This window comes from Peromyscus leucopus, chromosome 22, assembly GCF_004664715.2.
Source record: "Peromyscus leucopus breed LL Stock chromosome 22, UCI_PerLeu_2.1, whole genome shotgun sequence".
NCBI lineage: Eukaryota > Metazoa > Chordata > Mammalia > Rodentia > Cricetidae > Peromyscus > Peromyscus leucopus.
Genome location: NC_051081.1, coordinates 50,490,962 through 50,518,894, shown reverse-complemented (window position 1 = coordinate 50,518,894; position 27,933 = coordinate 50,490,962). Strand labels below are relative to the sequence as shown.

The following is a 27,933-nucleotide window of genomic DNA, read 5'->3' as shown; positions in this document are numbered from 1 at the left end:
TCCACCTTGGTACAGAATCTATTCAGGAAAACTACATTTCAAAAATTGTGGAAGAAGAGCAATAAAACAAATATAGGTGACCAATTATAAGTAGGTTAGGTTCTCTTTCCTCTTTGAACCAAAGGGATATATGTCATAAATATTTAGAAGCTAACTTTTTGGGAGTGTGTAAATATTTATCATTGTCATTCAGATTCTCCATTGAGGATGAATGCTTCCCCTTTGGATGATTTTTGTTACTCCTGAGAAATACACTTTAGTAAATCATAAATGACTGAAGCTTTTCACGGAAATTTGTCCTGGAGAAATTCTCCTATAGCTGTGGTAACTGAACCTTCCTATACATTTTTTGATGGAGCAGAAGAATGAAGTACGGAATCTAGGAAGCAGCAGTGACCATCAGGCTGCACTCGAAAAATGTTACCTTTTTTTCCAGTCTACACTTGAAAATTTGCTTTTAAACTTTCATCTTCCTCTTCTTCATTGTTGATAATTGAGTTTAGAGCTTTCCACAAGCACATTATTACTGAGCTATACCCACCCCTATCTCCCATTTTTACTTTTTGGGACATATTCTTGTTAAGTTGCTCAAGGTGGCCTCATATTCATCCTGTAGCCCAGACCAGCATTGACCTTCTTATCCCCTTGCCTCTGTTTCTTGCATAGCCTCCCAACTGGGTCCAGTCTTCCCTGATCCTTTTGACCCTCTTTCTTTCCGACATCATTGTAAAAGTCTATAAGGCTCATCTCAGGTGGGGACTTAATCTGCATGTAATGTGAAAGAGAGTTCACACCAAGGCATGTTAGTAGCCTATCTCACTAGAAGCAACACTCGTGGGATTTCTGTGGACCTGGCAGCCACACTTCACAGGATGCTGTGTCTCTCCCTTCTGTAGCCCTTATCTGATTTCTACTTGTAATGCCAATTTTCCCTGAAGTAAGTAAGCAATATAGAGTTCATAATTTCAGATAACAGATTATATTGCTTCTAAGGAAGTCAGAATATTAAAAAATAAATGGTGGTTATAACTCTTTATAAACTTGCAAAAAAGTCAGCCTATGTTTAATTTTAATGTTGTGCAGGCAACTGACAAGGGTCCATGGTTTGTTTTCACTGCAGACTATAAAAGATGTGCCAGGCTCCTTACTCGGCTGGCTGTCAGTCCCATGTGCATGGAGAGATAAGGTAAGCTCCCAAACAATTGTGGTGGACACACAGAAAGTGTTAGTATCCCACGTAGGTCATTAAAAAACAAACAAACAAACCAACAACAACTTCAAAACACCAGGCATTTAGACTCATGCATTCTTTCACTACAGTAGCCTTTCTCCGAGCAAAAGACAATCAACTTATCTCAAAATGCTGGCCATGAGTAGAAGGCTCCCCCTGCTGGCTATCTACAGTGGACATTGTTACTGGAGCTTCATATGGCACGTAGCTGATTTCAGCACAGACAGTTTACATCAGGGCACATGTTTTAACCCATTGCTGTTGGCTTCAAGGCTGAACTAATTCACTGACATTTATGAACACAGGTGTCCTTCAAAACTTATTTAATAAACAACATATAGAATGTGGCAGGCTAGAACTGTGGTTCCCTGCTGCCCAGCATTGCACTGCATATCAATCCATAAAATCACCAAATTTAAAAACTGAGGCATGTGGGTGGGGATATAGCTCAGAAGGTAAGAGCACTTGCTATGTAAGCATCAGGCTTTGAGTTCCAAATCCCCATTAGCCATGTAAAATGCCAACAGATTCCTGTAACCCCAGAGCTGCAGTGGCCAGACAAGAGGACCACTTTAGCACCAGTTTCAGTGAGAGACCGTCTTGAAGGACTAAGGTAGAGTGTTACGTAACAGGACACTCAACATCCTTCTCTGGCTTTTGTATGCATACATGGGCACACACATCTTCATACACATATGTATAACACACACACACACAACCCTGAAACATGATACTTGTCAAATGTGCATTTCTTTTGCACTTTGGTAAAGTAATACAAAATTTTAAGTTAGACTATACTATTTGTTCCTAACCACAGCCACGCAAATTTTATGTATCTGGTAAAGGTTTCGAGTCTTATCATTATAGCAAAAACAAACAAACAAAAACTAACATAGCTAATAAATGTTTCTATGAGCGCTCACCCCTAATGCCTAGTGGAAGAAATGTAAATGCACTATCAGGTTGTAACTGTACACTGATGCTCTCAACTGTGCCAACAATATATAGGGGAATATGGCTTTCCTTCCCAACACAGATTCCACAGTACGAATTCGTTTAAGACCGGTTGACAGGACTTTAATCAGTTTTGTATTTCTATGTCTTAAGTAGAGATTCACACCACAAATAAGACCTACTTCCTGAATACAAATGGCTGTTCCCAGAAAACATGCCTGCTCTCCAGAAAATACAAATAAAAAAAGTTGCATTTTTTTAATAGCTATTCTAGCTTGTCTCATAAAAAATGGATGAGAGGAGCACTCTTTTATATACAGACATGCCCAGTACAGCAGCAGCACTGTGCACAGAGGTAAACCTTGGACCTAGCTGGGTCAGCAGGGCCAGGACACAACATCCTCACAGTCTGGATTGCCATATCAAGACCAAAAGCCACTAAAAATAAGAGGCTGTCTACTAATGGTGAAGTGAAGCAGCGAAGGCTGCACAAGCATCCTGGCTTTCTGGAGGAAGCAGGTGTGTTTATGCTAGTCAAAGCTGAGAAGTACGTGCCCTCATTTCCCTTTCCAACATTTTCAGTTTTTTCAACCACTGCATTTATAGCTCATTGAAGTGTTTTCTCTTCACATATACATACACATATACAGACATACATACATACATACATACATACACACACATGTAGTTGTGCTGGTAATGTGCTGGGAAAATAAAAAGATCAGTTCTATTATATCCTTTGGGTGTCTCTTGAGAAGCAGGGCGTGAATGTCCAGCCTATCCACTGAGAACTTTCTTACCTTTGGTACCGCCTAGCCTCCTGAGGGCTGGCTGCTCTTGTACAGGATTGTTTCCCAAAGAACCAAACTACCAGCAGCACACTGTATTCATGCGCCAGCTCTTCTTGGCCAGTCTGCCAGGCATCAGCAGCACATCTATGCTTGCCCTAAGAATAGTATATTACAGAAAACAGCAAGGAAAAGGCATGTGGAAGAGATATGGCATGGGGCAGCCACATTAAGTCACAGTGGCTTCTGCTACATCTCCTGCACTATCCAGACAGAATATTGCAACACAGTACAGGGGCACGAAGATCTGTGTTCTCAGACTTCTTCACCAAAGGCCACTTGCTTCAACAGTCACTTGTCCCACATGGAATAGGTTCAGTTTGACCAAAATATGGGGAGGGGGGTGAAGTTTAAAACACTAGTATCTCTGCTATTAGTTTAAAACTTTTATTTATTTTTTAAGGATTAAACTCTTTTAAGTCAGAAGGTTAAAACGGACAGCAAACCTGTATCTAGTGTCCACCAGTATAAACTTAGGTAGGTGTCTCTGTACTTTTGCAGATTAGTGCAGGGTACTAGTCAGGTCCAGAACAAGCATCCCATCTCACCACAATGGAGAAAACCCTGAGCATGTGTTCCGCTGGCTCACAGTGGCCACACCAGTCTTCTGCTTAGTTCTCATCTTCTCTTTTCCAGACAACTGGACTAGATTCCTGTCCCCGCTCTTGCCCACAGCCTAAGGGTCAGGTTTTACAAGTCCTAGGAGACAAGTAATGAGCAAATTCATGAGGTTTCCTTGGGAAGCTCAGTAACTGTCCTCAGACCAGAGAAAGCATGAGTCACACATACACCTTATTATTGAACGTACAGGTCAGTTAAATGAAAAGCCTGAGCTCTGGGATTTTTTTTTTTTAAGTATAGACTTGAATACTAAGAATCCAAGTACCTGGTTTAACCTAAATATGGCCTAATAACCTTGCTGTTACCCTTCCTTTAAAACTAACAGGTAGACAGGTATTTTAACAAGAAGTACTAGAAAGGGTTTTGATTAAAGAATAAGTTTACTGTGTGAACACAGAAGTTTAAGGCAAGTTTGTGTCACTTCAGGGAAAGTGACACAAACTGCAACTCTATTGATTGAATACCCAAAGATCCCCATCAACACCAAGAACTAAAGTTAACAGTGGCAAGTATTTCTTCACAGGTGTGCATGATGGCGTTCATCCCTTAGGCAGCAAGCACATGGTAACTAAAGAATTAAGTTGTTTTCCAGATGGGAGTGGGGGAAAGACCTAGACTTTGAACATTAGATACAGACTCCTTGTTTATAAATGTTATTATATTGCTGAACTCACTGGTCCTCTAAAATTGGTAATAAAGAGTGAGTGGCAATATAAAATCAAATGTAATTGTTTTCAGCTGCAAAGGAGCAACACCAGGAACCTTGAAAAGTGCCTTGGAAACCAACAGAGAACAGAACCATCTTCATGCCCATTTCCTGTGGACAGAGATTTATTTTTGCATTCTTCCATAATCCCTTTGCATTTTCTATGTTGCTGACAGTTTACAAATATACATTCAGCAAACCAATGTTTCTGTCAGTGAGACTTGCCACTCTTTAGATTATAAGAACTGAGAACACTCCACACTTGATGTTTAATGCTATGAGGTATTTCCCTTTTAAGATTATGTGGAACCAAATGGAGTATTTCTTTAAAAACATAGGCAGAACATTAAATTGTATTTTCATAGTATACAGTATGATTTGACATTTTGTACTACTTCTACAATTAAACTCCCAAAGTACAGTTTGGAACTGCATGAAAAATTTTAATGAAAACCAAAAAAACCTCACTTGTGTTGAAGACAGTGGCATATCAACCTGCAGATATGCCCAGGCCAGTCCCATTTGTCCTCTGTAAAAGTACATTCCAGGTATTGTACAAAATGTAAATACTGTGAATAAGTACAAGGAAATAAATGAAGTGTTTGGTATAATGAACAGTCTTCAGAGTGACTCTTCTATAACAATGTCATTGTTCAGTGTGTGTGTGTGTGTGTGTGTGTGTGTGTGTGTGTGTGTGTGTATGTAGGTGTATTAAATGACATAAATTCCTGATTACATGGTGTCATTTAGTCATCAATACTCCAAATAAGTTCATATTCACCATTTCCTACATGATTGTAAGAGAATGCCAAGCTAAGAACCCTATGAGCAATTCCAAATTTTAATGGCTGTATTTTAAATAAATGTAACTGGATTGAACTTAAAAAGGTAAATTTCTGTTCATGAGATCTTATAAACACATGGTGCTGTTTAGGACAGCCATAAAACAAAATTGCCACCAGAATACCACATTCCAAGGACCTGCATCTAAGATATACATGTAAAAATTCAAGCAAACAATAGGATTTTATAACATGAAAGAGAAATTTGAGATCCTGAAGCAACTACTGAACTAGAATAGAGAGCTTTTGACTTAATCTGTTTCTTTATTGTAGTTGACTACTTGCCCTTTGCTTTCCTAGTTTTTAATTTTGTGAAAACTATGACCAAAACCCCACAAGAGCCAGAAAAAGTCAACTGGTGAAGTGTCTGTCTCTGTCAGGACATCATGGCCTTCCTGTGAGAAGAGGGTACTGGGATGGTTGCTTTCCTCCAGAGGGTCAGCTGTCTCATCTTCCTCCTTTGAGTGGGCTCTGGCCAAGCCGGTAACTGCAAATTCCTAGGTCTCTGTGCTTCCATTCAAATATGGATGGATGCCTTTTCAAACTAGGAGTTCTCCAGGATTGGAGATCACCAGTTGTGACCAGTTAAGTCAGGCTAAAATAGTTATCAGCTACTTAGCGAGGAAGCTGGCAGGAGCACCAGTTACATGAAGAAGGCTCATAGAGAAGGGTAGTTCCTGGAGTTTCTTAATTAAGCACACATCACTACATTGTCACAGCAATTTGCTTATATTTTTCATCATTTTACTTTCTAATATAAGAATAAGTACACAAACTTAACATCAGACCAAATAAAAAGGCACATGGAGGCAATGTTTTAGCTATTTTTTTTTCATTTGATAATAAAAAAGGAGGCAGACACCAGATTTCTATTTCAGTTGTATTTGTTAACTTCCCAGTTTAACTCACATTCTCTTCTGACATATAGCCATATGAACTTGAGGTCACTTTTCAGAAAATGCACTAAAATTACTTATGCTTGCCTGTTAACTTTTTAAAATACTGATGAAAGAACACTACAAACATACCACTAGAGAGTCAAAATAGGAACAAAGCTCAAAAACACCAGACAAAAACCAAGGAAGAGTAAAAATGCTCATTTTATCAATCTGTTGCTCCCATCTCCACTGTATAGCCCATAGTGGCCTGCTGGAATTGCAGGCCTGCATTATCACATCCAGCTTTTCCTTTTTCAAATATTTGAATGCCCTCAGTGTCTGAGTTTAAACTCTTCCAATGTTAAATGGAAGGCTGATATGGATGGAGTTATTGTCACAAGAGTCTAGGACAGAGGTATAAGGCAGGCAAATGGTACCTCTGGGAGCTGCCCATGCATGCACTCTGTTAGACCAGACTACTCAGGCTGGCTCGGCTCAGAGGCTGACTTGGACCTTGTAGGTCATTCTTACTTTATTGGGTTCTATTCTGTTCCATATTTGCTTGTTCCACTATTTTATAATTAGGACAAGGTGAGAGGTTCAATTAGTCTAAGAATGCTTAGCCACACCTCAAATTGTCTTACTCAAATATTTTTATCCTTCTGAACATATACCTAATTTCCACCTACAGTTATTTTAGAGACATACAGTAGTAAATCAGCTGAAAAGACAGGTGGGGCATGGGGCTAAGGACTGCCACCACCCTTGGGCATGGCTCTGGTGAGTGAGTTGCTCAATGGTGGTGGGCAGGACCATCTAGTGAGTCTTCTCCAGGAAGGCCTTGCAGCACCTGAGGCATTGTTGGTACACCACTTCGAAGTCAGAATCATTGCCCTGCAAGGACATAAAAAGAAACACCAACAATGTTTATGATAACAATGTCCTCAGAAGACCCACTCCTGTCATTTAATTCTACAGAATAATATTTCCTGCCCATCTTAACAGTGGCCCCAAACCTGAAACGTACTTACATAATAGGGATCTTCAATAATGAGTTGTTTCTGTGGATCATAGCTTCCAAGTAACTCAATTTTAGCTTTGCAGTTTTTAACTTGATTACTTCTTCTATTCAAATCTCTGTAAAATCAAAACATGAACTTAGATTTCTGATCTAAGGTTTTAAGTTAAACAGGGACATCTGCTCAGGGTTTATGAAATGTCCTATCAAAATACAACCGTGCAACCTGACTTGAAATGAAACAGAATACTCTGAAGACCTGTGGGACTCCTGCAGCTGTATGCCACAATGCACTGATTTTGATACCCAAATGTACATCTTTAAGTCACACAATTATTAGGTTTTCTTTTGATTTTGAAATGAATTTTGATATAATAAAAATGATATCATTTCAGACACATAAAATGTCAGGAGAGAAGTGAAAGAAAAAAAAAACACATGTATATCACATCCCAAGACAAAGGGACAGTTTGGACAACATTCAGGTCACGTGAACACTGAAGCAAGTAGGACTGAGTGCATGGACAGGTGAGTGAAGCAAGTGTGGTTGGGACAAATGAGTTCAATGGCAAGCACGAAGGCCAAGGTGGAAGCAGCTATGGCTTTAGGCCCTTCCATACCCAGCCATCTGTCTCATGAACTTAGGGGAGTAACTTAAGTCCACAGTTCCTCAATTTCTTCCTTGGTAATAAAGCGAATTTACTAATGAGTGGTGTGGACCTGCAGACCACATCAGCATTACAGAGCAACCATTGCTACTTAATATCTTAGCCCATCAGTGTTAATTAACCAAAAATGTAAACCCAGTAAAGTCTATCTTATCAGACTTACTCTAGAGTGCTGCATTTCTAAGGAAATAAGATACAAGATAGCGGCGTTGGCGCACGCCTATCCAGCACTCGGAGCAGAGCAGGCATTCTGTGATTCGAGCAGCCTGGCTACCAAGTGACTCAGAAAGCCAAAGCACACAGAGAAACGTTCGAAAAAAAAAAAAAAAAAAAAAAAAAAAAAAAAAAAAAAAAGATACAAGATACTTCTCATGTATTACAGCAGTTAAGAGAACCAATGCAAATCAATGCATCACCTCTAAACCTATAGCCCCAAACCAGCTGGTCTCCATGTCCATTCATTGCACTAGCTGGACTTTCTCTTTTGGAAGACACATCTCTGTAAACAGATCTGAGACAACCATACCTCACCCTCTGATTTTCCTGCCATCCTGAATAATTCCGTAAATTATAATCAACCTTGTACATTAAAAACTGTAAGACATTCTGTACAATCACTTGCTAGGCCTATGATACACTGAGAGGCACGGGGGCACTTGCCTGTAATCTCAGCACTCAGGAGGCAGAGGCAGTTGTGAGTTCCAGAACAGATAGGGCTACACAGGGAAACCCTGTCTTAAAAAACCAATTGTATATAATGATTACCTCAGATTGCTTTCATCCATACACAGTATATAATCGAATGTGGCAAAGTCTTCTTTTGTAATCTACAATTAAGGAGTCAAAACACAGTGATTATACACATACAAAACAGAAGTTGGAAAAAAAAACATGGTAACTCATTAACTAAATTACATGTTCAGTCATTAAGTAAAATTTTAACAAAATAAGCAATTTAGGGTGTTTTTAAGTATTTCCAAAACTATATTGCAAAATAATTTTGTGCAAGGTTTTTTGAAATAATCAAAAAATACAAAATATGGACATTTTGTACAAGGTTCTTTGCAATAATTAGAAAATATGAAATATGGGCATAAAGTTTATTGCCAGTTTTGGTCCCTCAGTAAAGAAATATAATTCTGTTGACACACTGAAATGACTTTCATGCAATCACCTCCACTAGTCTATTTGTCATTCCTAAGACTGACTGTCTTGGGCCTTGGTAACACACTCCAGATTAATCAAGGAACAGATCTTCTAGTGGGTCCATCCATTCATGAAGGACAAAAATATTCTCACAGAAAAAGGCAGAGAGGAGATACAGGGCCTGAGAAAAGGTAGAGTAACTAATTTTCAAAGGGTAGAAGGTCCACCAGGGACAAAAATCCACGACTGCAAATCCATCACTTAACATGGAAGGGATTCCTCTAAAACGTCATCAGATGTACTTTTTTTTTTTGACATCTTATAGTTTAAGACATGTAAAGCTCCTTTAAGTGTAGTTAAAGAAATTTATCTTCTAGATTTTGACTACCCAGGAGGCACTTGGGTAAAAGGAACAACAACTATAGCCAAGAATAATAAAATTGGTCACTTGCTTGTTATTCTATTAGAAATGAGAAATTTTAGCTTTTCGTATACACTTCTATTAACTTTTAGTATAGCATTCAAATAATTACAAAGGATTTTATTGTTTTTAATATCCCCAAGGCTTATAACTTATTTCAAAGATATTAAGCAAATACTATTATATAAAATGTTACTTTTTCAAGTTATAAGAAATACCTTAGCATTAATTTCCACCTATTATAATTGATTTATCCTTTAAAAAAGGTAACACTTAGTGGCTTACACAGTCAAACATAAGATTTTTGGATTTTAAAATAACTAAGAAGAGCAGCTAGAACTTCGTCTCATGAAGAATGCACAGTAAAGCATTTCTGCATGCAGCTACACAGGATATGGTATGTGACAATTTAATCCCATTACCAAATATAATTAGAAAGCCCACATGGAAACCAAGATTCTTCTTCAAGGTCATGAGCATGCTCCTAAGAATCCCTGGTTCATTACAGCAGTGTGGCAGGGAAACAGCCACAGACAACAGATCATCTCCAGCTGAATTCCTATGCATGGGCCTTACTTGCTGACCTCACTAAGCACTAACTGGATCCTACCCAGAGCTCTCCTAAGGGCTTTTTAACTCTCAAGTCATTAACTCTTGAAGCATTCAAGTCCATATCCAAACAGCCCATTTATGGGGGTTTTATCATTGTTAAAACTAAAACAAAATTATTTTTTTCTTAATTAAAAAATACAAATCCAGGACTAGAGAAATAGCTCAGTCGTGAAAAGCACTTGTTGCTCTTGCAGAGGGCCCAGGTTCAGTTCCCAGCATCCACATGGTGTCTCAAAACTGTGTAATTCAAGTTTCAATGATTCTGACACTCTCTTCTAGCTTCTGCAAGCACTACATGAATGTGGTACACATACTTTCAGGCAAAACATTCATACACATAAAACAAAAATAAATAAATATTTTTTAAAACATTAAAAATCCAGAACCATGGGCTTTTTTTCTTAAGATTTGTTCTTACTTGTCTGTTTGTTTTTATTTGTGTGTGTGTGTGTGTGTGTGTGTGTGTGTGTGTGTGTGTGTGTGAAGGTATGCACCTGTGTGCGGTAGAAACCAGAAGGCATCAGATCACCTGGAGCTAGAGTTATGATCTGCCTAACATGGGTGCTGAGGAAGAACTCAACCACTGAGACATTGCTCTAGCCCACAGACGTTTGAATTTTCAGTTCAGGGGATAGTACTGTCCCTTATAAGCTCCTGCACTTGATTCTATTAGGCTATACCATCTAAGGTAAAGTTATGTGCAATTTAGGAATGCTTCCAAAGGACTTGTGGATCACTGTGAGTATTACTGTTTGATACTAAACCACAACTGAGTAAGCGCACACAAACAACCACCAGGACTGAGATTGCAATGGTGTCAAGTGCCCAGGGGCCTCCTTGAGATAGAGACCAAACAAAAGCCATGGCAGAAAAACAGGGCCACAGCTGCCTTGCTGTCCGTCTGGGAAAATGGAGAAGAAACGGAGGCCAGCCTTGGAAGAGCAGAGGCCCAGAAAATGAGAGCTAGTATAGCCTTTTCCTCTTGGCCTGACCAAGTTCTCTCCTACCAGGGCAAAAAGCTCAACAGGCCAATGAGAAGTTGGGTCGACTCGGTAAAGAAAAGACCAACATTCGATGCCAGGACTGCCCCTGCCCCAATGGTGTGCTGTCTATGCCATACCTCAGGCCCAGCAGAAAGAGCAGGGTACTCGATTACCATAAGCCCTCAATCCGACTGAGACTCTTAGCTACCTGCATCCCAACAACAATGGTATAAGAATGTGATCATTCAAAGGCACTGTGATTGTTACACACCACCTGCAAGGACACCACATGGCAAAGAGAAGAAAACAGACTCACCAGGCCTAGTATTATAGGTCTGTAATTTCAGCTCCTTGTGAAGGAGAAGCAGGAAGATCATGATGAAGGCCAACCTAGGCTACAGAGTGAGACTATCAAAATAAAAACTAAATAATGCTGGGGATACGGCTCAGTGGCAGATCATTTGCATAAAATCATGTACTAGGCCCTATCTAAGCTACTCCAAAAAGGTAAAAAGAGAGCAGGCTCAGAAATGACTCAGAAAGATGTTAACAAACCTTATTGAAAATACTACCCGTATGTTCACTTGTGAATTCACAGCAGCTTTCATTATTGCACAACATGGAGCCCATCAATAGTCTGGCAAGAATGGGGAGGGGCACATGAGGCCTAACCCCTAGCTGAGGAGTGGAACAGCCAATGGTAAGCTCCCCACCATCCAGTAAATAACCCCATACCACAGGCATGCAACACCCCTAAATTAACTCAGTGGGACGAAAGTAGGAAGGAGATATGTTGAGAAGAGGGAATCGAAAGGAGTGAGGAGACAAGAGGAAAATAGAAAAGTTAATAGGAGCAAATATATTATGCACACATATGAAATTGCCAAAGAATAAATTATGAAGTAATAGTAACAGTATGATGTCCAAAAAACTGTAAGAGGCTAAGTTTCACCAGAAAACTACAATTACAAAAAGATCAAGTAAAACCTGAAACAGCTGTTAATAAAATGACAGACATCAATAACTCCATAAATACACTTATGGACTCTGGAAATAGCAAACTGCTTAGAGCAGACAACTGGTTAGCAGGAGATCTCATAATAAAAACAGAGTGACAGGATGGAAATGAGAGAAAAGAACATCAAGATTTTATGTTCAATGTACATAAGAGTTGTCTTTACAAAAGATGGAAAGTGTGGTGAAATAAGTCTGTCATTTCGCAAAATTGATTTAAAAAAAAATCAAGTCATAATTCAAAAAGCATACTTTGGTTTCCCACAGCAAAGCTGCTTAACTATAGACCAGAAGAAAAACAAGCAGCCAGAAAAAAAGATGGGTAATTTCAAACCAAAGGAACAGCAAAAACAATTGATCAGACCAATTTTTCCAAAGTAGAGATACTGTCAACTTTTTACAAACTTCTAAAGATAAGAAAGCATCCCCAGTGCATTTGATGAGGTACAGGTTCAGACGCTAGGTATAAACTCGTTAGAATCCTGTACTTGTGCTCACTCCATCTGCAGCGGAGCGCTACTCATCGAAATCTCACACTAGAAGCTGCCCACAGGCCCAGCAGAGGTAGAGCAGGTAGAACAATAAAGCACTTAGCACGACCAGGACAACTGCTGTTACACTTACTGTGAATGTATGGACTCCACCTCCGTGCCAGGGAGACCGAGCATAACCACAATCCCTGGGAAGCACTGGGGAAGCCGAATCAGGAGGACTGCCTTGAGTCTGAGGCTAGTCTGGGTTACAGAGTATCACCCTGACTCAAAAAAGAAAATGCAAATGACCCTACTCATATCAGGTTAAGAAGCAGAAGGGAATTTTGAGGGTGACCGCTCCATGAAAGGGAGAAAGCATCCATGTAACCTCAGTGTCATATCCAGTTCATGGACAAGCTGATGGAAGGAACACTTCAACAAGGGCTGTTCTCCACAGCTGACCACACTAAGCTCACAGCCCAAGACATTACTACTGAGTCAAAAAAGAACTAGCATCCTAACAACAGGCCATCTAGTAAACCTAGGTTGACAGACTAGGGAAATAAAACTTTAAGAACTGTACTAGAATAGTTATTTACACAAAGGGTGAAAATCAGTAAAGAGAAAGAACCTGTAAACATAAGCAAAAAAATGTGATATCGACCTACTGAATATTCTTTACTAGTGTTTTCAAACTAAAAAAACAAAAACGATGGTTGAGAACTTTTTCTTAAAAACAAAAGGAAAAGAAAAAACAAAAAAGATTCCATGGAAATCCTACTTCTAAAGCTAATAATTAAAATCGCTCTGGAAGGAGCTTCTGTCTTTGCTTTTCAAAGCCTCAGAGTCAAGACTGTCTCACTGTATTTTATGCCTTTTATTTGTACTTTAACAAATTATCCAAGGTCATCTAAACCTTTAGAACTACGCAGGTATCAAGTTAGTTCACCCCAACCAAATACATCCAGTAACACATAGGGTGGTCAGTCTTTCAAATTACGGGATTCTACGTAGTAGAAATTAAACAAGATCTTTTCTACCTGTCTTGCCTTATGGGCTGTGCTAATGCCATGATTTCTTAGGCAGCTGACAGCTCTTGGGTCTGGGGGCCGGCCCACGTTCCAGTCGGACACAGCGCTGCTGTCAATGGCCCACTGTAACACAAAACATACGTCAAGTTCCAGTACGGTACCTGCCGTGCAACGTGATTCATGGGGATGCCATGTTTTCTCATGCAGCTCTGCCCACGATAGTCAGGGGGGTTCCCCACTTCATAGGTGGATGTAGCCGCACTGTCTATCCTCCACTGCAGGAGAGAAAAAGAATGTTCTGGCACCTTTCTGCCCATAGGTACTTAGCCTGGACTCTTTACACTACTGAACAGTACTCACATTATCTGAAACATTTTCATCAGTTACCAATTTTCTGAAAACTGCTTCTGCAATGGGTGACCGGCAAATGTTACCTTAAAAAAGAGGGAGAAGACATACAGGTTGTTAGTTGTGGCAGAAAGGTAGATATTAACTCCTGGCTTACAGAATGGGTAGACCACTCTCAAAGTGGATGCCCAGTAACTGCATTTAAGATTGGGAAAGCGATGCAGAATTCCTTGGCACAACCACTGATCAAACCACATTCACAGTTGAGGTAACTAAAGCTCAAGAAAGCAAATAAAACCCATATCAACTTTCACTAGCAATGAACCAAAACCAAGTTCTGAAATCAGTGAAGTGGGTTGCAATCAGCTTAGTTTAAGTTAAAATAAGTACAATAGAACAGGAATATGTATTTTTAAGTATACCAAACATAATAAAGATTAGTAACATTTCAAATTAAAATACAAGGCAATTCAACACAAGCTTTACTGAGTAATCATGCAAAGCCCTATCCCAAGAAGACTGTGGTCCCATGAGTTAGCCAGCTAGAGAAACGGGGAGAGGTTTCTCCTGACTGCCTCACCTGTCCCCAACTTCTGATATCAATAGCTAGGTTGGAAGCTCCAATCTAGCTGGCTACAAACTGCCTTTGCTCCCCCTGCCTCTTAGGGTTAATGGTTCCTCATGGCTTTACCCAGCATGTCTGCATAGAGGATGATTAGGATCATGGGCCTGAGTGCAGGTGTCTGAGATGGTCTGCACTTGGCTGTGCTGGGGGAGGAGGTCTTTTGCTCCAGCCCCTTGGCGTCTCTATAAATACCCTGGGGCAGAGCCCGTCAGGGCCCGTTGGAAAAGGTTCCAGGCCCTCTCAAGGCTATCCTTTATTTCCTGTTTATCTCTGCAATATAAATCTTTCTATCTAATATTTCCTGCTGCTCACACTCAAGAAAACTCTGGGAGCTGTGGAGTTGGTGGGTAAACGCCCCACAGAATGGCACCATGAACAGGGACAAAAGAAAAGGGGGGACTAAAGACAAATGAACAGGGACTAAAGACAAAGTAATAGGGACTAAAGATAAAGGAAAATAATAGTTTTATTACAGAGTTTTTGGTGAAAGTGTGGGTCAGCCCTGCCAGTGGAAAGGCATGCCAGTGTTATGGAAAAAATATATATTTTATATATGTATGTATGTGTGTGTGTGTGGTGTGTGTGTGTGTGTGTATAAAATCGAGGGGCAGGGGTTTTATCCTCGAGAGAAAAGGAAAACGGACTAGAAGGATGTCTGATGCTGCAGCGCAATTCTCTTCTGTCAAAATTTTCTATCTTCTATCCCTTTCTCAATTTCTATCTGTGAAAAATAAGTTTAAGGTATAGGTAGTAATATAGTGTAGGAAAAAAATTAGAAATGTAAGATCGTGTAAAAAAAAAGACAACTAGACAGAAAAACTTCAATTTTCTAACTTTGGGGGCTATGAACACAAACTGGGGGAAAAAAATCTTTCTTTGGGCTTTACGGGTAGTAAAAAAGCTCTTCCTTGAGCTTATGGGGAAGGAAAAGTTTCCTATGGAAGCTTTTGACCTGGGGACAGCTGAAATGCTAAGTCCAAGCAGCAGGAGAAAGTGTTTTCTCCCTGAGGCAAAAATGGGGGTGTAAAAAGCCAAAAAGTTTAAAGTTCAGAAGTTTTGGGAAAAGTTGATCTTTCTTTCTTGGGGGAAAAAAAATCTTCCTCTTAAACTAAAAAGCTTTTCTTGGAAAATCTCTCTAAAAAGCTTTCATCTTTTTCAAAAGCTCTCTTAAAAAACTTAAAAACTAAAGCTTCTTTCTCTCTCAGAAGGACAAAAATTAATCACCTGAAGATATTAGTATGGGGACCACCTGTGATTAGCTCTAAGGGAAAACAACAAACTTATGACAGCAAAACCTCTCTAAGTTCTTTCAAGCTTTAAAAATCTTCCCTGCAATGCAGGAGGCAGGGACAAGTTCCTAAAAACCTCTTCTAAGCCTTGTCTCTTCAAGCTAGTAAAAGACAGTGGGTCAGAGTACCCTGAGGGAAACGCTTGGGAGAGTAAGGGTGAAGAGATACAGAGAGCCCAAAAGGGCAGGAAACTTTACCTGAGAAAAGCAAAAAAGCCCAACTTTCCAGTTACAGCCAAGCTGAGGCATCAAGGGTTTTGGTTGAGTGAGCGTTTCAGAATGAAAAGGTGCTCCTAATCGTCCTAATGCAAAGATCCCCTGAAGCAATGCAAACTGTTAGCATTGTATCCTCGCTTCTGACCAAAAACCCAGAGGCAGGCGACTGGCCAGAGTCCGAGTTTGAAATGCATTTTGTGGATACTAGGGTTCCTGCAGTGGTAAACTTCCTGGAGCATAGAGCTGAGGCAGGAAGGTGCAGGACCCAGGGGAAGATTGCTAATGAACAAACAAAGCTAAAGCCAGTGGGAACGGCACAGTTGTCCACTTTCCTACAAGTCCCGGGTTGAAAGGTCCATAGTTGCAAAAAGAAATCTGAGAAAAAGCTTCCTATCAGAGTAAGGACCTTTCTGGGAAAACAGTAAAGCTGAACTGTGTCTGAAGCAGTCGTGCTGCTGAGTCAGAACGCTGTCTGGGGAAAGAGCCCAGCCAGGGCAGAACAGAACTATCCAGGAGTAAAGCTTTCTTTTCTGTCAGAGAAAGCACCTCTTTGAGAAAAGTTTTGTTTCAACTGACTCCCAATGAGATGAGGGAGTGTAGCCCTGAGGGGTGATTGCCTCTGGGATAAGCTCTGTCCTTGAGCACCCAGACAAGCAAACACAACCCACTGGGGGTCTGGGTCAGGTGAAAGGCCTGAGGGAAAAGCACCTGTCCTAATGTGAGCTTAGAGATGGGAAAAACCTCCCTTGTTAGATTTTCAGTCTGTACGCAAAACCGCACAGACCCCAAAAACAAACGGACAAAAAGCCCCTACCTTCAGTAGCAGGGAAAGCCGCCACTGTAGAGCCAGAAACTGTTTCTGGGGTAGAGAGGATAAACTGAGACCAAACTGGGAACTGTCTGGGAGAAAGACTCTGAAGAAACAGGGGACAGATTCCTCCCCAGAAAATTTGTGACCTGTGAAAGCTGCGAAGAGTTTGGGGCAGGTTGTCGGGGGGAAAAGCCCCTACCTCCGAAGGCAGCTAGCAGAGGAACAGAGCAGCCTGAGATATCTGAAGCTCTGCATCTGGGGGGGAAGGAACAAGCAAAATGAGAATAAAATCAGTAGGAGAAAATCTCTGAAGGAGCTATGGAAAAGCTCTTTTGTAAATATTTGCTTTTCACTGACTGGCTAAGGCAAACACAAGCCCCCAGGGAAGTTGCTATCAGAAATGCCAGCCTCAATGCCGGCTAACAAGGCAGGTGCAGTTCTGATTTGGGGGCCAGTGTCAAATGAAGGAGAGACACCTATTGAAGCCAGCTGAGGAGAGAATAGAAATCTCCCAATGTGCCATAGCTGAAAATGTAAAATGCTTGTTCAAATCTCCCGTTGCAAAAGCAAAAAACTTTGTTCAAACTTCCCAGGCAAGAATCTGTAAGCAAGTCTGGTAAAAGAGAACCAGTTGACTCTCAGACCCAAAAAGAACTATGGGAAATGAAGTCCAAAAGCTAGCTTGCAATAAGAGACTGATATAAAGGAAATGCATTCTGGGAAAGGTAGTTTTTCCGCTAAAGATGGCGACATTGACCAGAAACACTTTTGTCAGCTCGAAAATACGTTCATGGTAAACTTAAAATACAGCTTTTAAAAGAATAAGGAGGAAAATCGTCTAAGAGTTTAAGTGTCAGTTCCAATAAAAAATTTAAAGGATACGGAACTAGGTGCTTCGTGGTTTGGTAAAATGCCTTATTTACCCTAATAGATGTGCAATTTTTTTTTGTTTTGTTTTGTTTTGTTTTTTGTTTTTCGAGACAGGGTTTCTCTGTGTAGCTTTGCGCCTTTTCCTGGAACTCACTTGGTAGCCCAGGCTGGCCTCGAACTCACAGAGATCCGCCTGCCTCTGCCTCCCGAGTGCTGGGATTAAAGGCGTGCGCCACCACCGCCCAGCAGATGTGCAATTTTTACAGTAGTTGGGATGACAAAAAGCTACCTATAAGAGCAAACAAGCCACTTTAAAATCCTTAAAACAAGGGAAAGCAGTTTATACACTGAATGTTGTCTTAGATATGAAGAAACTTATGTTGAAATTAAAAAAGTTCTTTGCCTTGAACGAACAGCCTGCAATGAGTAATTCCTTTGCAAATCTAATAAGGAGACAAGGAAACAGGCATTCAAAAAAGAAATGACTGCTTAACAGACTGGAACAAACTTCAAAGAATCTAGCTGTGGTGGTATTGTGTTCCCCAAAATATTGTGTACTCTAATAAATTTATCTGGGGTCAGAGAACAGACAGCCACTAAATACAAAGGCTAGAAAATGGTGGCACTCACACCTTTAATCCTAGCATTCCAGAGATAGAAATCCCTCTAGATCTCTGTGAGTTCAAGGCCACATTGGAAACAGCCAGGCATGGTGACATGCCTTTAATCCCAGAAAGCCAGCCTTTAATCCCAGGGAGTGGTGGTAGAAAGCAAGATATATAAGGCGTGAGGACCAGAAACTAGAAGCTTTTGGCTGGTTAAGCATTTGGCTGGTTAAGCATGTGGCTGGTTAAGCATTCAGGCTTTTGAGCAGTAATTCAGCTGAGACCCATTCCGGATGAGGACTCAGAGGCCTCCAGTCTGAGGAGACAAGACCAGCTGAGGATCCGGCGAGGTGAGATAGCTGTGGCTTGTTCTGTCTCTCTGATCTACCAGCATGGACCCCAATAACTGGCCTCAGGTTTGATTTTATTAATAAGAACTTTTAAGATTCCTGCAACGTCTAGCGGTCTTACAAAAGAGTTGCTTTACCTGAAAGTTCCTTATAAGAAATCAATGCTAAATATCACAGCTGCTAATAACATCAGGAGTTAAAGCTAATGAAATGAAAATACCAAATCCTGAAAACGCTTTTTCTCAAAGTAAGCTAATGAAGGATACATTTCATGAAAGAACATCTATGTTCTTGACTCCTTTGAATAGTAACAGTTTTGGTGAAAATGTTGGAACTAACAACAATCAAGTCAAAATGTTTCAACAAATTCAAGTCGCTATTCACAAAAAGAAAGCTGCCATGCTTTGTGGGCCATATTAGAGCTCACTCCAATCTTCCTGGTCCTTTAGCTGAGAGTAATGCAATGGCTCTGAGCATTATCCTAAGTGCAAATGGCTCAACAGTCACATGCTCTTCATCAAAATAGCAAAAGCTTAAGAAAACAATTCAATCTTACCAAAGAAGCAGCTCGTCAAATAGTTAAATGATGTGGGATATGTCCAAAATATTTTCCTATCCCTCACTTAGGGGTTAAACCCTCAAGGTCTTCTTCCTAATCATCTATGGCAAATGGATGTTACGCATATTGCAAAATTTGGCAAATTAAGATATGTACATGTGACCACTGACACTTATTCAGGATTTTTAATGGCTAGTGCACAACCTGGGGAAGCTACAAAATATGTAATTATGCACTGCTTGAAGTGTTTTTCATATATGGGTATACCAAAAATTATTAAAATTGATAATGGTTCTGGATATAGCAGTAAGGCATTTCAACAATTTTGTACCCACTGGGAAATCGTACATAAAACAGGTATTCCTTATAATCCTCAGGGACAAGGTATTGTAGAAAGGGCTCATAGTTGTCTTAAAATACAACTTCAAAAAAATAAAAGGAAGAAATTTACCCTCAATCTCCACATAATGCATTTAATCATGCTCTTTTTGTTCTGAACTTTTTGAATATGGATGTCTATGAACAGTCTGCCACAGATAGATTTTGGCACAGTGGCACCCAAGTGACTTTTGCTCAAGTGAAATGGAAAGATCCCTGCTCGGGATTATGGAAGGGTCCCGATCCTGTTTTAATATGGGGTCGAGGGCATGTTTGTGTTTTTTCACAAGAGGAGAATGAAGCTCAGTGGTTACCGGAGCATCTGGTAAGGAGTGTGGAACTAAGAAAAGTCAGCTCCAATGACGTTCCTCTAAAGGAACCAGAATGAAAGTGGCTCGATTAGTATTTCTGAGGTTTTGTCACTGGTTAATGCAAACAATGAGGAAATAGAGTTCAGAGCTGTGCCGCTTTTGGCTTTACTAGCTCCTTTAGAAAAATACTTTATATCACCTAATAGCTGTGCAGTATTTGGTGAAGAGCTTTACAGCAGCTAAATACAGCAATTTCACCCTCAGGCTGAAGGCCATTGCCTGGGGGTGGGGGGAAGTGGGGAGAACATCTTTCTTCTTTCTGTCCCATTTGAAACCCTGGTTTTGTTTCCTTAATAAATTTTTAGTTATGAAACAAAAAAAAGTTTTTCGGTAGCGCAAACCAAGAGTACTGGTGCAATAGAAACGTTTGTCTGAATTGAAGCACTCAGGGGAGCTATTATGAATTTGGGTGAAGGGACAGCCTCTAGTTAAAAACCGTTTACCGCTGACAGTGCATCTCTGCCAGTTCGGAGAGGCTGAGGGAACTCAGCAACTTTGGGGTGTGGCTTCGTCCCGAGAATGTTACAGTCCCCTAGCAACAAGTATCACAACTCTATAACAACACTCACTAAATCCCAGTATTGTATAGCAAAGCTGACTATAAACTCCAAACTTTAGAAATGATGTACATACTTTCTGTCTAGTTAAGAGAATCTTTCTAATAGAGATAGTGATAATAATTAAGAGTAAGAAGTAGAAAAAGATGAAAATAAGATATGTGAGTTTGTAGAAATTATTCTCTTGTTAGATCTCTGTGTTAAGAAATCTTTGGGTGTTTGCTAAATTAGATATATGCTAATGGTAAATTAGATATATGCTAATGGTAGCCCTATATAAGTTTGTAAAATAGATCTATAGAGTTCCTTTAAGAATACAAGCTTGCAAGAAGTATCTAAGGTAGTCTTAAGACATGTAGTAATAAGCTTGTAAGATGCTAGTTGGAAATATAAGTTTAAATAAGAAATAAGATGGAATGAATATAAGAAGTAATAAGAAATATATTTGCTAAGGTAGTTGCCTTAGGAGTTTTGCTAAGAGTACTACTGCCAAGCTGAGAAGCTAACCATGGTTGCTATGGGATGTTCTGTATGTCCTGTGGGAGCCCTTCTTGGGTTCCTTGTGGCGTTACCCAGCAGGTCCGTATAGAGGATGATTAGGACCATGGGCCTGAGTGCAGGTGTTTGAGATGGTCTGCACTTGGCTGTGCTGGGGGATGGTCTGTATGTCAAGTTGTTCTGATTGGTTAATAAATAAAACCTGATCGGCCGTGGCTAGGCAGGAAAGATAGGCGGGACTAGCAGAGAGGAGAAATAAAAGGACAGGAGGGCAGAAGGAGATGCTGCAGCCACCGCAATGACCAGAGATGCTGCAGCCGCCGCCATGACCAGAGACACTGCAGCCGCTGCCATGACCAGCAGCCTGTGAAGACGCTGATAAGCCACCAGCCACGTGGCGAGGTATAGATTTGTAGAAATGGATTAATTTAAGATAAAGGAACAGTTAGCAAGAAGCCTGCCACGGCCATACAGTTTGTAAGCACTATAAGTCTCTGTGTTTACTTGGTTGGGTCTGAGCGGCTGTGGGACTGGCGGGTGACAGATTTGTCCTGACTGTGGGCAAGGCGGAAAACTCAAGCTACACATGGTACTGATATTCAGAGTTACTAGTTAAATGAGAGGGGATGATGAATCAGGACTTACCCGAGTCCCCCAACAACATACAACTATGGGGCTTCCAGGTGTTAACAGATGCTCTATCATTCCAAGAAAGTACAAGGAAATCAAGGATGAGCCAATCTGAACAAGAACCAAATTCTTTACTATACCAAGAATGACAAAAGACACCTTATCTTTGCAAGCAGATCAACAATGAGGCATGCTCATATACTGAAAAGATACAACATAATAAAAAATAATAATAAATGTTGATAAATAAGTGCTGCAATAGTACAAGACTAGAGAAACAAAGACTCCACAAAGCTAAATAAGATGCCAGGGAACCTAAGACTGAACTGATGTCCACAGGATAAAAAGTCTAAATGGCATTGTGGAAGGCCCTGAAGGTAGGAACTGCAGGATGCAGGGATGCATCTGTACTAGTCCACACAAAGAAGGCAGGGACTGCCATCAGGGAGCATGAATTGAGGGATCTGGGACATGGAGCCCTAATCTCATGCCAAGTCTGTACTTGGTGTGGCTAGTGAGAACAATTTGAAGGTTCTGGCAATGTAGCTTACCAAACACACTTACTTTGTATGCCTACTACTTTTGAGCCAAGTAGTATGGTAGGCCTGCAGACAGAAAGCTGTTTAAGATACAATATCTTCCTGCAAGGTGGGAAAGTTCAGAAGAGCTCAGAATGGAAGACAGAGATACTCTGTGAGGTTACATGAAAAAGGCAATGGGAAACTAGGTATGTAAGTATGACTCCTTTCCTCATCCACCCTTTAATCAGCCCAGACAACTCTAATAAGGCATGTTTATAAGAGAAAAATATACAGATCTATTTAGTCTTATTTGACACAGAAAGCTTCTGATTGAAGAGCCAAAGAGTTTGAAAGAACTATCCCACTTCCCGTTTGTTAAAGAGTTAGCATATATAATGTTATGACTAAGTCTGATAAGAATGGATAGTTGTGATTGGACAAAGCACCTCTTCCTGATGAAACACATGCAGGGAGACCGGTGGGCGCCTGGTGATGTTTGTCTGTGTCTCACTCTTTCCTCCTAGTGTGGGATCAACTCTAGAGTGCAGGTCTTTAAGGGAGAATGGGAAATAATATTTCTGGGTTTAAGGTTTCTTAAAGGAAATTAGAGAAATTACAGAGTCTACATCCTATCTTAGAGGAAGCCTGTTTTGCTACAGGGGGCAAGAGGCAGGAAAGCAGGATGTAAGAGACTTTGTTCCAGGTACACAGCAAAACAAAATAACATATTTGGGTGTATGACATAAACCCAACATTATGAACAAAATTAAGCAGGCAAGAAAGAAACTGTAGAGGTCAAAATCTCCTGGCTTCTTATATACAATCAGACATTTTGACATGTGATGAAACAGATGCTCTGGTCCCTGGACCAGTTCCTGCCATGATTGTACATCCTTCCATAGCTACAAGACTAATTATTTGGCTTCTTATATACTATGTTTTTTTGCTTTTAATAGCAATAAAAAAGTCTTACTGATTAACCATTAAAGCTAAGACAGAAATTTATTTCGAATGTCCTCTATAATGCTAGTCCTGGTTGTGATTTTTTTTTTTTGTTACATTTTAATTTTTGATTTTTCTCTGTATGTGTGTGGGTGCACAGGCAGGTGTGCAGGTGCATACAGAGGATGGGGGTAATGTCAGGTGGTGTTCCTCAGAAGCTGTCCACTTTGTTTTCTGAGACAGGTTTTTTTTTTTAATTTAATTAACATTTTTTCATTTATTTTACAGTTTCCCCTCTCTCCTCTCCTCCTTTTCCCTCCCCACACTTCCCATCTACCCCCCTCCATCCACTCCTCCTCCATGAGACAAGGTTTCTTACTGGTTTAGAGTAACCTCAGTAGGACAGGCTTGCTGGCCAAGAGGCTTAGGGACTCAAAAGACTCTACCTACCCAGTCCTGGGATTATAAAAGTATATTACCATGTACAGATTTTTTTTTTCTTTTATTTAAACTTAGGTTTTGTGAATAAAACCTAGGTCCCTCCAACTAAGATCTCCCTAACACTGATTTTCCTCATAAAGTTTCACCACCAAAAGACTTTATGCACATCACCACCTATCCAGGTAATATTTTTTATAGCCAATAATGATGGGCAAATTAGGACAACTGTCATTATTTTGGAACTTTAGAAATAATTGATACGTAATATCTCAGCATATAAAGATAAAATGCAAAATGTCTCCACCTCTGTATAAAAATATGTATATCACTAACTGTGAAATAAGTTTTGTTTTTCTTTTTTTTTTTTTTTTTTTTTGGTTTTTCAAGACAGGGTTTCTCTGTGTAGTTTTGCACCTTTCCTGGAGCTCACTTGGCAGCCCAGGCTGGCCTCGAACTCACAGAGATCCGCCTGGCTCTGCCTCCCAAGTGCTGGGATTAAAGGCGTGCGCCACCAACGCCCGGCTAAGTTTTGTTTTTCTACAATACAAAAATCTGGGCCATTTCATCATTTTAGCATATTTACTCATACTTTCAGCCCAAACAGCTGTATTTAAAGATAGGTAAGTGTAGATTAAAAGAGACTATTTTTACAGAGACTACAAGTCACACAACCTACAAGATCAATAACTAGCTAATAACTAGCTATAACCAGTGCTAGTAACTAGCCTCTAGCTTCCCAATTTGTTATTAAAATTAATATTATTAAAAGATACACAGTTGAGATATTGCCTAGTATATACAAGATCCTAGGTTAGATCTCTGACCCCATCAAAAATGAACAAATAAAAACATACATATATACATTAGAAGTCAGTACACTAGCCATAAGAAAAACACAGAGCCTCAGCCTCAGATTTTACCTTTTACAAGTTCTGGAACTTAAACATGACATTGGTTTCTTACCAACCACAATGGCTGGAGCTGAGATCACACCTACCTTTGTCTAGTCTTGACCAGCTTAAGAGAGCAAAAAGTTCCTCTCATAATCTTAATAAAACAAGATGCCCTTCTTAACCAATAGCCCTATGACTGACAAACTCCTGATGGTTCTGTACATGTACACCCGACGAAATGTTCTGAAGGAATAAAACTTTTACATTTCAAACACAACAGCTTTTACTGTACTCCAAATGGGCTCTGGGTATAATGCATCTGCACTACCCTCAAATTTTCCTGGACTAGCAACATACCACCTGACTAGCACACATCTGACTAAGAAGGATATCCTTGCTTCTCCCAGGGCCTCTTGCAGCCTAATCTCCACACTGCAGATGGAACAAACTATACCCCTCCCCACTTCTGCTCTGAACATGGCTTATCTCACTCAGAGTAAACCCAAGTCCTCGCACAGCCTCCCATGATCTGCACTCCACATAGGAGCCCAGAAATGACAACTCATGGCCTACCATACTCACATATAGTCCAGAGGGTTAACAAAATTTGTTTAGTTTTAAATCATTAAGAAATGCAAATGCAGTGCCGGGCGGTGGTGGCGCACGCCTTTAATCCCAGCACTTGGGAGGCAGAGCCAGGCGGATCTCTGTGAGTTCGAGGCCAGCCTGGGCTACCAAGTGAGCACCAGGAAAGGCGCAAAGCTACGCAGAGAAACCCTGTCTCGAAAAACCAAAAAAAAAAAAAAAAAAAAAAAAAAAAAAAAAAAAAAAAAAAAAAAAAAAAAAAAAAAAAAAGAAAGCAAATGCAGAAAATCTTGTGATATGTGAAAATTGTCTCAAGTCCCAATGCTGGTATCTATGAACAAGTTCTACTGAACATAACTAAGTTTGATTGCTTATGAGCCATCTATGATTATACTACTGTTCGCCACACAAAGTTTAAGGATTCACTCCAACTCTTTACAGAGTATGTAGATGCCTGACCTAAAGTATACACCGTACATAAGGACCTAATTTCTCCCATTGTATTTAGAATGATATATGTTTGATACCCATGGGCAAAGAAAGCTTGGTTGAGAAAGGCTGCCTGGTCTCCAAACTCAGGTATCATGACTGCCCTAGTGACAACTCTCACCTGGAAATAACATGCTCTGTCTTCTAGGCTAGGACAGACATGGCCCCTGCCCACCTTCAGGTCTCTGCTTACTGGTCACCTTCAGGTATGGCCTGTTCCCACTCTGTTTCTGCTTTTATTGACCACTTCACACCAACTGAATGAAGCCACTAGCATTACTTGGCTGATATTGACAGAACACGAGCTTCCGAAAGGCCGAGGCTTCATCTGCGGTGTTCACCACTATATGCATCTCCAGTGGTTAAAAACAAAATACTGAATTATACTGAAGACAAATATATGCAATCAAATACTTCTCTTTAAATGTCATACTCGTGCAATATGCCAAGATAGTTAACTATAATAAGCAGAAATAGAGCAATGGGATACTAATAGGTACTGAAAGAAACCAATGTTTAACAAATATATTGCTTCCATGGCCTTCAATAAAGACCGTAATGTCCACTATCAACATGAAATAAGGCCAAACTTGTACTTTTCTCTTCAGAGAAATTATCTAGTACAGACACCTTGCAAATATAACATACTATATTGTACTGAAGGTGGAAAAATAAGCTATTACCCACAAGAAAGATAACTCTTACTAGGAACTCAACAGGCTGTCAAATAAAAATTAAATTTGTAGAATAAAATATCTCTATAGAAGGTAAAAGGAAGTGACTAATGGTCTAGGAAAGAAAAGACAGGAGTCTTTGATTTTGACTTCATAACACATAAGGCTTTCTAAGCAAACCACACCATCAAGGCACAGGGACCACCTTCAGAGCAGGCCACCAACAGTTTCTTAAAGGTAGTCTTCACGGGTGAGTGGAAAGATAGAGAGGTGGACAGGAAAAGTCTTGGCCTACTTCTGTCCTAAAGACAAGGAGTGCTACTCTGTAGGAAATGCAGAGGGCAAAAGATCTCAATAACTGGACTGTTGGCAATTTAGACCTTTCCCCTCAGGGTGGAGGCAATGAGGTAAGAACTCTGAAAGAAAAATTAATCATAAATTATATAAAGGAAAATCATTGTTGAAATTCTGAGAATAAAAATTCTGAGTTGGAAGATATTTGAAAGATTATTCATCTTTTTAAAAAACTTTTTTAAAAACTGAGTGATTGCTCCAGGGACTGGAAACCAAGGTTTCTGAGAGACTTAAAGAAGAGACAGACCACTGCTGAGAACCACAGCAACTGTGACCCAAAGATGACACCAAGCAAGCCTGCTTAGGACACAGTCAGAACGTTCTTTCCACGGCCTTGGTTCATCTTGGCACAATGCAGGGGAACCAAGAACTCCAGCCATTCAAGTAGAAGGGGCTAGCTTAGGGAGTCACACTAGAGCCGTGAAGCCACCTGGACCAGTTGGCAGGTGGGAGGTGGGAGGGTTTGGAGGAGGAAAGACAAGTCAGGTGAAGGGCAAGGGCACGAGGGAAGGGCAGGGATGATAACTGATCTTGTTACCTTGACTGATTAGAAAAACACAACTCTCGGTATGTGGGTGATGGCGTATCCAGAGGGGATTTGATCATAAGGGCTCTGACCTAGTCAATGGTTTAATCCATTAGATTCACAGTATAATAAAATTACTGGAGAGTGATGAAAAGTAATGTGGGGCCTTGCACAAGAAAGTACACCACTGGGTGCTCGTTCCTGGGGCTAAAGTTGGTCTTGCCTCATGTCTCCCTTTCTGTGCTTCCAGTCCACATGGAGGAGTAGTCTGGCTCATGCTTTGCCCGCCTGAAGACCAGAGTCAACAATCATTCAAGAAAGGCTTGAAACCTCTAAAACAGAGGCAAAACAAATCTGTCCTTAGATTGTTCTGGTGAGATCTCTCATCACAGGGATAAGGAAAGTAACTTACACAGCAGGTGATGGGAGACACAGACTTGGGGGAGGAGGAGCAAGTGAGAAGGGCCACAGGCTTGGGAGAGACAGGATAGGACAAAGACTTATGGAGGAAGGGCAGTTGGGAGGGTGGCATGGGCTTGGAAAGGGCAGGAAGGAGAGCAGAGGCATAATCTGGGGCAAAACTGTAGCGATCTTAGGTTCAGAGGAGCACCGGAAGATGGGGGATGGGTATGAAAAAGCCAAGCAAATAAATGAGTGTGTGCTTCGGCGCGGGCCCAGCCAAGGCCTCCTGCCTCTGCTTCCCTCCGCCCAGTGTTCTTGTTAAGAAGCTTAACCCAAGCAGCAGCACTTCAGGGTCCCAAAGAGAAAAACTGTTCAAGTCGGCGCGCTCTTACCGAGACACACGAACAACACTGACTTGGACCCAACCTCTGCCATCTTTCGGGACGGACGCTGGCGCCCAGAGATCGCGTCAGGACTCGGCGCATGCGTACCGCAAGCGTTCTGCTTGCAAAACCCTGCGCCGTCCGCGCCCCACGTTTTGCACGCCGCCAGAG

At 40.7% G+C, this 27,933-nt stretch overlaps 2 protein-coding genes across 2 annotated transcripts in view; one reads left to right on the top strand and one right to left on the bottom strand.

The window, feature by feature from the left end:
* Positions 1 to 6,789, top strand: part of Alkal2 (ALK and LTK ligand 2) — an 11,563-nt gene extending 4,774 nt beyond the window's left edge. The window contains exons 4-5 of the mRNA XM_028857461.2: positions 1,121 to 1,186; positions 4,393 to 6,789. Coding sequence (XP_028713294.1) covers positions 1,121 to 1,185 — 65 coding nt within the window. The 3' untranslated portion in view covers position 1,186; positions 4,393 to 6,789. The remainder of the gene's footprint in view (positions 1 to 1,120; positions 1,187 to 4,392) is intronic.
* Acp1 (acid phosphatase 1) lies at positions 6,069 to 27,933 on the bottom strand. The gene is made up of 6 exons (XM_028857460.2): positions 27,772 to 27,933; positions 13,807 to 13,880; positions 13,456 to 13,569; positions 8,532 to 8,593; positions 7,112 to 7,217; positions 6,069 to 6,974 (listed from the first exon to the last, which is right to left on the bottom strand). Exons 1-6 carry the CDS (start codon positions 27,812 to 27,814, stop codon positions 6,897 to 6,899), a joined length of 477 nt encoding a protein of 158 aa, XP_028713293.1. The 5' UTR covers positions 27,815 to 27,933; the 3' UTR covers positions 6,069 to 6,896.